This window comes from Archocentrus centrarchus, chromosome 18, assembly GCF_007364275.1.
Source record: "Archocentrus centrarchus isolate MPI-CPG fArcCen1 chromosome 18, fArcCen1, whole genome shotgun sequence".
Classification (NCBI taxonomy): Eukaryota; Metazoa; Chordata; class Actinopteri; order Cichliformes; family Cichlidae; genus Archocentrus; species Archocentrus centrarchus.
In genome coordinates this window covers 5,450,392-5,462,637 of record NC_044363.1, presented here as the reverse complement: position 1 = coordinate 5,462,637, position 12,246 = coordinate 5,450,392, and the positions used below count along the sequence as shown (strand labels likewise).

The 12,246-nt window shown below is 43.7% G+C and overlaps 1 protein-coding gene across 1 annotated transcript in view; it reads left to right on the top strand.

Annotated features, from left to right (window-relative positions):
• Window positions 1–1,055: 1,055 nt before the first annotated feature.
• Window positions 1,056–12,246, top strand: part of ttc39b (tetratricopeptide repeat domain 39B) — a 30,933-nt gene continuing 19,742 nt past the window's right edge. The window contains exon 1 of the mRNA XM_030753636.1: window positions 1,056–1,311. Within this exon, the coding sequence (XP_030609496.1) occupies window positions 1,273–1,311 (39 nt within the window). The 5' untranslated portion in view covers window positions 1,056–1,272. The remainder of the gene's footprint in view (window positions 1,312–12,246) is intronic.

The following is a 12,246-nucleotide window of genomic DNA, read 5'->3' as shown; positions in this document are numbered from 1 at the left end:
TAAGACTTTTACAAACTTATCCTGGAGTCTGGAGTCATTTTATTCACATACACTCAGCAGCCACTTTATTAGGTACACCTTGCTAGCATTTGAGTACCGTGAGCTCACCGTCATGTTCAAGAATCCAGTTTGAGATGATCTGTGCTTTGTGACACTGCAAGTTACCCTGCTGGAAGCAGCCATCACAAGTTGGTACACTGTGGTCATAAAGGGAGGGACATGGTCAGCAGCAACACTCAGGTAGGCTGTGGTGTTTAAACTATGCTCAGCTGCTACTGAGGGGTCCAAAGTGTGCCACATTGTTACATCACCAGCAGCGTGAACAGACGAGACGAGACCGAATGAATGCTTTTATGTTTACACCAACTTTTGACCCATCTGAATGTTGATGCAGAAATCGAAACGATTTTTTTCTTCTGTTCAAGTTTGGTGAGCCTGTGTGAATTGTAGCCACAGACTTCCTGTTCTTAACATCTGACGAATGGCACCCAGTGTGGTTTTCTGCTGCTGTAGCCAATCCACAGTGTGCACTCAAACATGCTCTACTGTATTGGTTTTAACAAGTGGTTTGAATAACTGTTCCCTTTCTGTCAGCTCCAAGCAGTTCTCCTCTTGCAGTTCTGCCACTTTCAAAGTTACTTAAATCACCTTTATTCCCCATTTTGATGCTCAGTTTGAACTTCAGCAGGTGCTACCATGTGATTGGCTGATTGAATATTTGCATCAGCAGTGGAACAGGTGTATCTAATAGTGGCCCTTGGTATAAAACATTAAACGTATTTACTTAACAGTTTTTTTTATCATAAATAAAGACATTTAATCCATAAATTGAGCTGAAAAGGTTCAATCCCCTTCTGGCATAATGTGTCCCGCACAGTGTTCAAACCTAATCTACGCCCCTGCCTGATCTGCTTACACAAACATCCTCTCCTCCTCCGTTTCCTCCCTCTCTCCTCTTCTCTCTCGCCTCCTTTCTGTGAGGTCTGTGGGCGGAGAAACGGAAATGTGGGAGTGTGTTTTCTCTTCGCGTCGTGTTTCCTTCACGGAAGACAGGAGAGCCAAGGAAGCGCGTTTGACGCAAGGACGAACAGGACCCACAGTGATAGGGATCAAATAATAAGGTGCACAGACACCACGCAGCAGCGGGAGGCGATCCGTGCGCAGCCGCAGAGGAGCGGAGGTTCGGCTGCAGCAGACATGGGACTGCGCCTCTCCTTATAGCGGAACCAGGCGACCTGCGGACCCGAGGGAGGACAGGCACCGGGCGCAGACATGGCCCACGTAGGCAACGGAGCGGCCGCAGAGGAGGAGGTGGGAGCCGTAGATCACATTTCACTCACACTTCTCACCGCTCACGCAAACCGATTTCCACAGAAGCTCACATGTTCAGTGTGAACTGTATGTGATATAACCACAGCTATCATTCATTCATATATATATATATATATATATATATATATATATATATAATGATCTGTGTTTAGTCTAAAAGCATAAACTGTATTAAAAGATGGACACAGGGGCACTGTTTTAGCTTCAAAGTTAGTACTTTGGCTTCCAGCATGTTGGGGTTTTTTTGGACCCAGATGTGACTGTCAGGCAACACAAGCACAGTCCAGAAGTCGAGTTCAGGGTCTCCAGTTAACTGAGGTCAAGTCTATCAGGCAGCCATGCCCCTGTCAGACAGAAGCCACACCCCTAACTTTAATGCAGTTCAAATGGGTGAATTATATAAACATATATCCCCTGTAGAGTTGATATGAAGGGGGAATTTAGCTGCACAGAGATGTTTAATTATGTTGTATATTTGGATATTTTAATATGGGAGTCTATAGGGATTGACTCAGCCTCTAGTGGACTTCAGAGAACCTGCAGTTTTTGGTACTTTATACATTTCTCTGGATGTTGATTCTTGGTTAAAATACAAGAAAAATAAACTCCCACTACTGTCCTGCTACAGGAGCAACAGGCTTCTGTGGTACGCCTGTGTGTATGTAGTTATGTCACTGTAGCATTGTTAAGTTAGCCTTCATAATCTGGTATTCCTCATCAATTTCTGGCATTTTTTGGGGGGTTTTGAACGTGTGTCTGTGGAAATTAACCTTCTGCTTCTTCAATACTTCAGTGATTTTCAGTGATTTTCATTGTTTCTCTTTGGCCTCCCTGTGTTTGTGTTTCTATAGTCACTCACAATACACTGTGTCCATGGATGCAAAATGACCTCAAACTAACTGCAAAGAGATCCTAATCAATACAATACAATGTTGTGCATGTGTAGGGTAGCTCAATTACAGCAAAACTCATACTCGTGCTTATTTCAGATCTTTTTTTTTTTTTTTTTCTCAGATCATTTACTACATTTTAAACAAAGAATTAAGTCAGCTTTGAACTGGACTAAAGGTGCCACAGGCTGATGAGGAGTAGATTTTGACTTTAACGAAGGCGCAAAAGCAAAGGAAAATGATACATGAAAAGGACAAACAAGCAAGTTATTAAAAACAAATTGCAGCACAGTATTAATTTTTATCTTGATTCCTTTAATAGTCAGGACCAAATTACAGGATCATAGCTCTATCAGAATATGAGATTTTGGGCTTTCATTCGGAATGAAATCCATAACACAGGAGTTCAGGAAAGGGTTGGACCTCACAGGGTTAAACTGATAGGTTTCCCTCAATCTTTGTCACATGTTAAATATACAGACGGCTGCTCAGTCACATGTTTCTACAGCACTGCCCTGTAGTGACTCAGGTTTTACAGCGACCCACGTTCTCTCTGTGTTTGTGCCCTTACTCACCGAGCTATGGATGTATTTCCTCATTTATGCGTAGAGCTGCCGAGGCAGCCTGTTCATTATTGGATTTATGTCTCTGTGCTGTGTAATCGGCGTTAAGTGAGCTGATACCATTGGTTCACGTGTCTGCATGTGTGTGCGGCTTCATGTAAATGTCAGCTCTGATTTCAGCCACAGGCTGCCTTCTGCATGGTAAACGGGAAATACGAGTTCACCCTAATCACATTTATTCTGATTCAGTTGTCAAAGATAACATCATTGAAATTAGGGAAGTCAAAATTTCCACAGTATACTAACTTTGTGGGTGGTTAACATAATGCAAAGTGCGCTGACAGGATTAATTTTTAACCTTTATATTTCCAGTAAAGCCTGATATTCCACCCTGGTTCACACTGTTCAAACTAGGAGTGTTGCAGCTGTAATGTAGGAAAAGAGTTCATGAGCCTGATCATCTGAGGTCAGAAATGTAGATTTTTTTTACAAGTTCTAGTTTAGATGAGACTCTTGAAGGGGTTCAGCAGACCTGTAGACTGGATTTAGGGTTAGGATATAGAGACCAGCAGATGTTCTTTGGGAGCAGAAGTTTTCATTCATTCAAATGCATCTCCACAAACCTGTCAAATAAACTCTGCAACGCCCATCATAGACTGATTATTTAATTTTATTTGTCTGAATGAAAGATTGTTCTAACAGGTTCTTGGGAGCCTCTAACACGTTCAAAGTGGCTGTAAATATATACATTTACTTAGATGCAAAACACAGCAATAGATTAAAAAAAAACAAAATACACTGTCCATACACAGGCACAGAATGCCCCCTTAAAATATCCTCAAAAAGACACAAAATGACCACAAAGAGAGACAAAACATGCTGAGGGGGCTGAAGGTGCACCAGGAGATTCTGGGAAACTCCATAATAACTCCATACTATAAGTTACTAGGTTTGGGAGGTTCAGGGGTTCAGTTCAGCCGATACACTAGAAGAAAGATGTTAAAGGTGGCTTTTGTGTATTTTAAAAATTCAATCTATGCAGGGACTTTAGAAAAAACTTCAGTTTATGGGATTTTGATAGGATCTTTGTAGAGGTTCTGGTGCAATGAAAGGAAGCACCCTAAAATTGCTGGACCAAACGTTGGAACAGTTAGGAGCACCAGTTTTTCGAGATGCCCCCCCGAAAAAAAAAAAATCACTAATGATTTGCCGATGTAGCCCTGAAAACAGGGGTGGCCAACTCCAGGCCTCGAGGGCTGGTGTCCTGCAGGTTTTAGATCTGCCCCTGATCCAACATACCTGGCTGAATTACCTCCTCAGTAGGCAGTCAAGTTCTCCAGAGTCCTGCTAATGACTTCTATATGTGATTCATGTGTGTTGGATCAGGGACACATCTAAAACCTGCAGGACACCGGCTCTCAAGGCCTGGAGTTGGCCACCCCTGCCTGAGAATCTTCGTGGCATTATTTTCTTCCCAGGTAAATTGCCCTACCATGCTCTAATATTGGTTCTTTCAGCCTATTGAAATGTGTGCCGATTCTCAAGAGGCACCAAGTAGGATTTGGCTCTTCACCAGCACTTTCACTTGAGAAGAAGTATTGAATGAGGTTTTTAATGTTCTACAGCTTCTTCAGAAAATTATATTGTGCTTAGGCATCTTTGTTTTTAAGTGTAGATCTCTGTAGGGACTCTAGAGTAAAATCAGTCTGCTTCCATCACCGGATAGAGTAAGAATGGGATCTCACTCAAATGCATGTGAAGGCAGACAAGCAAGTACTTGTGGCAGTACAGTGTATCGCGTTATTCTTTTCCACCCAAACACATGCTGGTGTATAATCTAGCACTGTTTTTCCACTATAAACTATAAACAGAAAGTTTGTACTAACATAGAAGCACAAAATTCTTCTTTTTAAACCAAGACAAATTTCTCCCAAGGGAGACAAATAAAGACTCTTGATCTTGATCTTGCTGTGGGTCCAAGGTTAGAATCATTTGGCGTTTGGTGCGTCTACCACAGGAAATCCAACAATGACTTATAGATATAACCTTTGGATTCTTTTAGACACTTCTCACATAAATAATCCCAACTTTCCCTTCATATTTTACTTGTGACTCTGGGCTCTTAAAAGTGTCAAAATATAGGCTGGAAAATAAGTATTTGAGGAGGTCTTAGAGGTTTCTACAGCTGCTTCAGAGGTTACAGTATATTTAGGCACCTCTGAAGAGGTACAAACTTAGTAGACTTGATTAAAAAAACAAAACAACTTTAATCTAAGGGTCTCTGGAGCTTGAATAAAGGTGACTGACTTCTTTCTTCAAGACATTTCACCACTCATCCAAAAAAAGCTTCTTCAGTTCTAAGGGTTCTACCATCACCTGACCATGGCTAGTGGGCCTTATATCTCTTTCCACTGAAGCAGTGTTGATGCTGGTGCCTACTCAATAACTGGTACCAGCTATTTCTGTGGAAAAAAAGTACTGGTGCCATTGCCAGAAAGCTACTACTAGCACAGCACAGCAAAATTACTGGACTCAAAGTTGGAACCACTAAGTCTAATTGCTTTTAGTGGGGGGTTCCATAAAAATCCAACTTCCAATTCCCAAACCTGTCAAAATGTAGGTTGTTCTCAAAAGGCACCCAGGCTGGACTGGCTCTGATCTAACACCGGTCCAAATGAAAGAGGTATTAGAAGAGATCTTTTAGGTTCTACAGTTGTTTCAGGAGGATTCTTTCAAAGAGTTCCAAGTAAGTTTTTATTGGATTTCTTTAGTTTGGATCCCTGTAGGAAATATTTAATATTTGTACAGTCACTGGTTCTACACACTCCCGTGAAAGAGAGACTAAAAAGCTGGTAGTATGATAGCACCATAAAACTGCTGGGTCCAGTCTTGGAACCTCTAGCATCAGTGGCTCTTGGAAGATGCACTGTGAGAAATTCACCAATCATTTGCACATACAGCCCTCAGATTCTGTCCGACATGATTTTCTTCCCCACGTAAGTTACCTCAGCTTTCGCAGCTGGATAAGGTTTAATTCCTAAACCTGATGAAATGTAGGCTGCTGTAAGGGACAAGAAAAGAGGTCTTAACAGTGCTGTAGATGTTTCAGCAAGTTACATTTGATTAGCCACCTTTTGAAGAGGTCCAAGACATCGTTAAGATGCTTTGTTAGCTATTTACCTGAGTTGTAAGGGTCACTGGGAGAGATTTAAGATTTAGGGGATTTAAGGTGTTTCTAGAACTACTTGGAGCAACCAAGCAATGACACCTGAGTAGCCTCTTGTAAACCTCCGTAGTTCTCTTTATTTCTTTGGAGCTTTCAGGGTCTCAAAGGGGAAGGACTGTTTCCCCCTCGGAGGACTCAGTTCAGCTGGACTTTGTGTTCACACACCCACTGCAGACATTACAATGGATGACATCTGTTGGTTCTTCTTGTTAAGGCCATCTTGCTTCACACCTCAGCTGGTCATTTCCTCGTTGCAGCTGACAAATGCTCTTCTGTTTGACTCCTTCAGGCTTAATTCATCTTATTACAGAGAAATTCAGCTGACTTCGCCTGTGCTCTGAGTAATGTGAAACAAGTTGTTCATTAAAAAAAAAAAAAACTCAGTGGAAGGTCATTGCCTCCCCTCAGACAGAAGCTCTTTATCATGTTAGGTCTGGTGGTTTTGCTATGACGTTTGACCCTCTGTAAGTCCAGGACCTTTAGTTTATCCTACTACTGAAGTGGAAACATCCAAAGGCATGGCAGGAATGTAAATAACAGCATTAAATGCATCAGCAAACACAAGCCAACTTTATAGTGTATAACATGCACATTTCTTATAGCCAGTTAAGAAGCATTTGACTCTTCAATTCTTATTTATGCAGCAGATTTTAGCAGTGGATTGTTCAGGTGTTCAGAGTCTGCAGGTTTCAGGGTTCCTAGAGGAGAATTTGGTGATGATTTCAGCATGTGGCAAGCCAGTTTCAGGGCTACCTATATAAATTATGTGTTCACCTTTAAAAGATTCAGTTGTTCAGGGATCCTCTTTGCAGTCTTATAGGGGTTTTCACACTCTCATTCAAATATGGTCCCACCTGGGTCCAAAAAAACAACGTTGGTGATAAAAGTAAAACTGGCTGCTGTTGCAATTGCACTTAACGGCGTATAATAAGTGTAAGTACACCTACGGTTCAGCAGTGGTTTCAGATGTTGAGTGCAGGCTGCTGTGTAACCAGCTGAGTTAGCGGGATGTGATTAAGAATACAAAAGGAGACCACTGTCTGGCTGTGTTCTGTCTCCTGTGTGAGGTCAAAGGTCAGGGCTAGACCACAGTTATCAAGTAAAGAATGACAGAGAAGTTTGTTGTGCTGTTGAGAGGTCGTTGATTTGGTTCTGGAGGATGTAACGGAGGTCGCGAGGTCCTGACGGGCCGGTGAGAGTGCTCTGTGGGTGCTCCTCGAGTGCAGTCGTATTATTTGTGTGTCTGGTAATCGGACACCGAGTGAAGGTCTTGACTAATTGATTAGGAAGCTGCTGCAGTCACAGGAGAAGCTTCTCTGACTTTGACCTCTTCTTCTCTGTAACATCACACACTGGTGGCATAGCTTTTTCCACATCACAGACTTTAAAACATTAAAAACCTGCTTTATTGTTGGTTTTAGAAAATCATCTCATCTGTTTAAATTCACCATTACAACTTGATAAAGTCAAATAGGAGTAAACATGTATATAATCAAATTATACCTCAGTTGTTTAAAAGTTGTTTAGAAATCCTGGATCTTATTATCATTAAACTGTTGTGTGTTTATGTCTCTATTTTTATGTCTCTGTGGTCTTTTTTTTGTTTTTGTGCTTGTTTTTTTGAGCTCTTTATAGTTTTGTGCTTATTTTGACTTTTGTAATCTTTTTGTGTTATTCTTCCTTACTTAATGTTTGTTAATGTCTAGTTTGGGTCATTTTGTTTCAATATTTTGCATCCCTGTAGCTGTTTATATTCTTTAGGTGGTCGGTTTTTGGTCTTTTTATGGTTGTTTTGTGTTCATGTTTTATGTGTTTTAGTGCTAGCTTGTGGCTCTGTATTAATTCTGACTATTTTTGTGCACCTCTTTGTTCTCATTGTACCTGTTGTAGTCATTCTGTGCTTCTGTATTTGTTTTGTATCTTTGTGATTTTATTATTATAATTGTGGGTGCTTTTTAGGCCTCTATATGGCTGTTTTTTGCCTATTTTCATTGCTTTTCATACTTAGTGTGGAAATTTTGTGTCTGTAGTTTTTCTGTTTGTTTGTTTGTTTGTTTGTTTCTTTTGGGGGGGGGTCTTTTTGTGTCATTGTAGTTCCTTAAACTTCATTTTACACTGAGTTTGTGTTGGTTTGGGGTCATTTTTAGTCTCTTTGTGGTTGGTTTGTATTTAGCAATAATATGCAAACCAACATTTTTTTGCAGTTTTGTTCTGAGAACTTGTTGGTTTGACGGGATTAAAGTTACGTCTGTAACTACTAAAATGAAATGGGAGTAAACAGGGCTTTCAAATTGTTTTGGAGTAGCAGGGGGGCATGCCAAAGTAGCAGGTACCTTATGACCGAGACCGAAGCTGTGACGGCAGCAGACGATATGAATAGTCACATGGCAGCCATGAACCAATCAAATGGCTCAGATTGAAAGAACGTAAATATTGCCACGTGCGTCCACATGGTGCTGGAAATGGAGACGTGGACGGCGCAAAATTTTTTTTTTTTTTAGGAAAATTAAAAAGTAGAAGAAGAAGAAGAAGAAGAAACAGCCTTTATTGTCCCACAGAGGGGAAATTTGGGTGTAACAGCAGCCGCAGTTATTATAAATATAAATAAAGATATAATAATTCACACTATTAAGAAAAGAATATATATAAAATCAACAAACAATATTAACCTTAATACTACTAATAATAATAACACTATATACAATGTACATGATGTGCCTGTGTGTTGAACCTTAACAGGCCGGACTATTTACAGTATATTATATATTATCCTACATTGTGTAGGCTATTGTGGTTTTTGTTGGGAGCAGTGATGGTTATACAGTCTTACAGCTGCTGGGAGGAAGGATCTGCGGTAACGCTCCTTTGTGCATTTAGGATGCAGCAGTCTGTCACTGAAGGAGCTCTCCAGCTCAGCAACAGTTTCATGCATGGGATGGGAGACCTTGTCCATCAGTGATGTTATTTTGGTCAGAGTCCTTCTGTCTCCCACCACCTGCACTGAGTCGAGAGGACATCCTAGGACAGAGCTGGCTTTCCTGATGAGCTTGTCTATCCTCTTCCTCTCAGCTGTAGACAAGCTGCTGCTCCAACATACTGCTGCATAGAAGATGGCTGATGCCACCACAGAGTCATAGAAGGTCTTCAGGAGTGTCCCCTGCACTCCAAAAGACCTCAGCCTTCTCAGCAGGTAGAGTCTGCTCTGACCCTTCCTGTAGAGCGCATCAGTGTTATGAGTCCAGTCCAGTTTATTGTTTAGGTGAACACCCAGGTACTTATAAGAGTCCACTATCTCAATGTCCACTCCCTGCATGTTCACCGGGGTCCGTGTGGTGGGTCTGCGCCTGCGGAAATCCACCACCAGCTCCTTGGTTTTAGCGGCGTTGATCAGGAGGTGGTTCCGCTGGCACCAGTCCACAAAGTCCTGAGTCCACTGTCTGTACTCTGAGTCATCCTCACCTGTGATGAGGCCAACTATGGCAGAGTCGTCAGAGAACTTCTGCAGATGGCAGCGTGGGGAGTTGATGGAGAAGTCTGCAGTGTAGAGGGTGAAGAGGAACGGTGCCAGCACAGTTCCCTGTGGGGCCCCCGTACTGCAGACCAGCCTGTCAGAGACACAGCCCTGTGTCCTCACGTACTGTGGGCGGTCAGTGAGGTAGTCCAGTATCCACTCGGAGATGTGGTGGTCCACTCCTGACAGTTCCAGCTTGTCTCTCAGAAGTCCTGGCTGGATGGTGTTAAAAGCACTGGAGAAATCAAAGAACATGATCCTCACAGTGCTTCCAGGCTTCTCCAGGTGGGTCAGAGCTCGGTGCAGGAGGTAGATGATGGCGTCATCCACCCCGATGCCAGGCCGGTAGGCGAACTGCAGCGGGTCCAACGAAGACGACACCATGAGGCGTAGATGGTTGAGGACCAGCCTCTCGAGGGTCTTCATTAGATGCGATGTCAGGGCTACCGGCCTGTAGCTGCTAAGATCCTTTGGATGTTTGGTCTTTGGTACCGGTACCACACAGGAGGTCTTCCACAGTTGTGGTACTTTCCCCAGCTTCAAGCTCAGGTTGAACATGTATCCCATGATGCCACACAGCTGATCTGCGCAGCACCTCAGGGGCCTGGAGCTGATGCCGTCTGGACCAGCAGCCTTTCGCACCTTGATCTTACGTAGCTCCTTCCTCACATGATGAGTTGAGAGGGACAAGATGGAGGTGGGGGATGGGGGTTGTGAGATGGAGTCAGAAGTGAAGGGGGTGGGTGATGGCTGAGAGCTGAGAGGTGTGAGGTCCCAAGAAGAAGAAAGGTTGGCAGTCATTAAAGATGGTGGGGCTGACAGCAGGGGGGACTGGGCTGGGGGAGGGGTGGGTGGCTGGTCAAACCTGTTAAAGAACTGGTTCAGGTTGTTAACCCACTCTAAGTCTCCCACAACCCTAGGGCTTGGTTTGTGGCCTGAAATTGAGTTCAAACTCCTCCAAACCCCACTGATGTTGCTCTGCTGTAGCTGGTCCTCCATCTTCTTCCTGTAGATGTTTTTTCCATCCCTGATTTTCCTTCTCAGATCCTTCTGCACGGCTCTCAGCTCCTCCTTATTTCCTGATCTAAAGGCTCTCTTCTTCTCCTTCAGGAGAGCCTTTATTTCAGAGTTGATCCAGGGTTTGTTGTTTGAAAAACACCGTACCCTCCTGGTGGGCACAGTGTTTTCCACGCAGAAATTGATGTAATCAGTGATGCAGTCCTTGATGCTGTCGATGTCCTCCCCATGAGGGGCACAAAGCTCTTCCCACACAGTGGAGCTAAAGCAGTCTCTCAGAGCTTCTTCAGTCTCCTCAGACCATTTCTTCACTGTGTGTGTCACAACTGGTTCTCTGTGTACCAAGGGTTTGTACACAGGCTGGAGATGAACCAGGTTGTGATCTGAGCCCCCCAGGGGAGGCAGAGGTGATGAGCTGTATGCCTCCTTGATGTTGGCATACAGTAGATCCAGTGTGTTGGTATTCCTGGTGTGGCAGGTGACATACTGGGTGAAGGTGGGGAGAGTGGAGGACAGGGAGACGTGGTTAAAGTCCCCTGAGATCAGAAAGAGGGCCTGTGGGTGCTGTGTTTGGAGTCTGCTGGTAGTAGCATGGAGGACATCGCAGGCTGCAGCAGCGTTAGCAGAGGGCGGCACATACACAGTTATCACAATAACATGTGAAAACTCCCGAGGAAGATAGTACGGCCTCATGCTAACAGCGAGCAGTTCAATGTCCTTACTGCAGAGCGTCTCTTTGATGGTTAGATGTCTGGAGTTGCACCATCTATCGTTTACAAACACAGCCAGACCCCCGCCCCTCTTCTTACCACTCTCCTTGGTTCTGTCGGCACGGATCAAATGAAAGCCGTCCATGTTTATGTGTGAGTCCGGGGTTAGCTCGGTTAGCCACGTCTCCGTCAGGCACATGAGGCTGCTCTCCCGGTAGCTCCTTTGATGTCGCGTTAGCGCCGCCAGCTCGTCCACTTTGTTGGGAAGAGATCTCACGTTTCCCATGATGATGGACGGGATGACGGGCCTGTACCTTCTCCCCTGGCAACGACGACCTATGCCCGCACGTCTCCCGCGTCTCTTCCTTCTCAGTTCGCGGGGAATATCGAGTCGTTCTGCAGGAGTAGGCACAGCGGAGCTCCCGATGGAGATCAGCTGGTCCCGAGAGTAAACAATAGGAGCGTGGCCACTCTCGCAGTCTCCAAACATAAACACCATAAAAAGGGTAAATAAAAACAAAGTTTTCCAGAAAAAAGTCTGCTCCATCATGAGGAAAAAGAGCAGAAGATACAGAAACACAAAAACACATCTAATACTAAACAAAATGAGAAAAAACACGGAATTAGTGCGGAGCTGCTGAAACTGGCTGCCTGCTCGCGCGGCGCCGGAAGTAGTAGTAGACGCAGAAGAGTGGTGGAGTAGGTGGAAAATGCGCCTGCTGCTGGCATAATTTGAAAGCCCTGAGTAAAATGTATAAAAATCAAACAATAAAACTTGGAAATGAGCTTTTTACCTTAGCTGTTAAGGTTGTTCAGATATCTTGGGTTATATTTATGTCCAGTTGTTCCCAGCCTATAACAATACCCAGATTTTCTGTTTATTGTGGGAACATTCACATATAGTGAACCAGCCAGTTTTAAAAGAAACCACTCCTTTCACAAAAAAAGCAACCCATCTGTCTGGATACCTTTCTTAGGTGTGGTACGGCAGGTCATG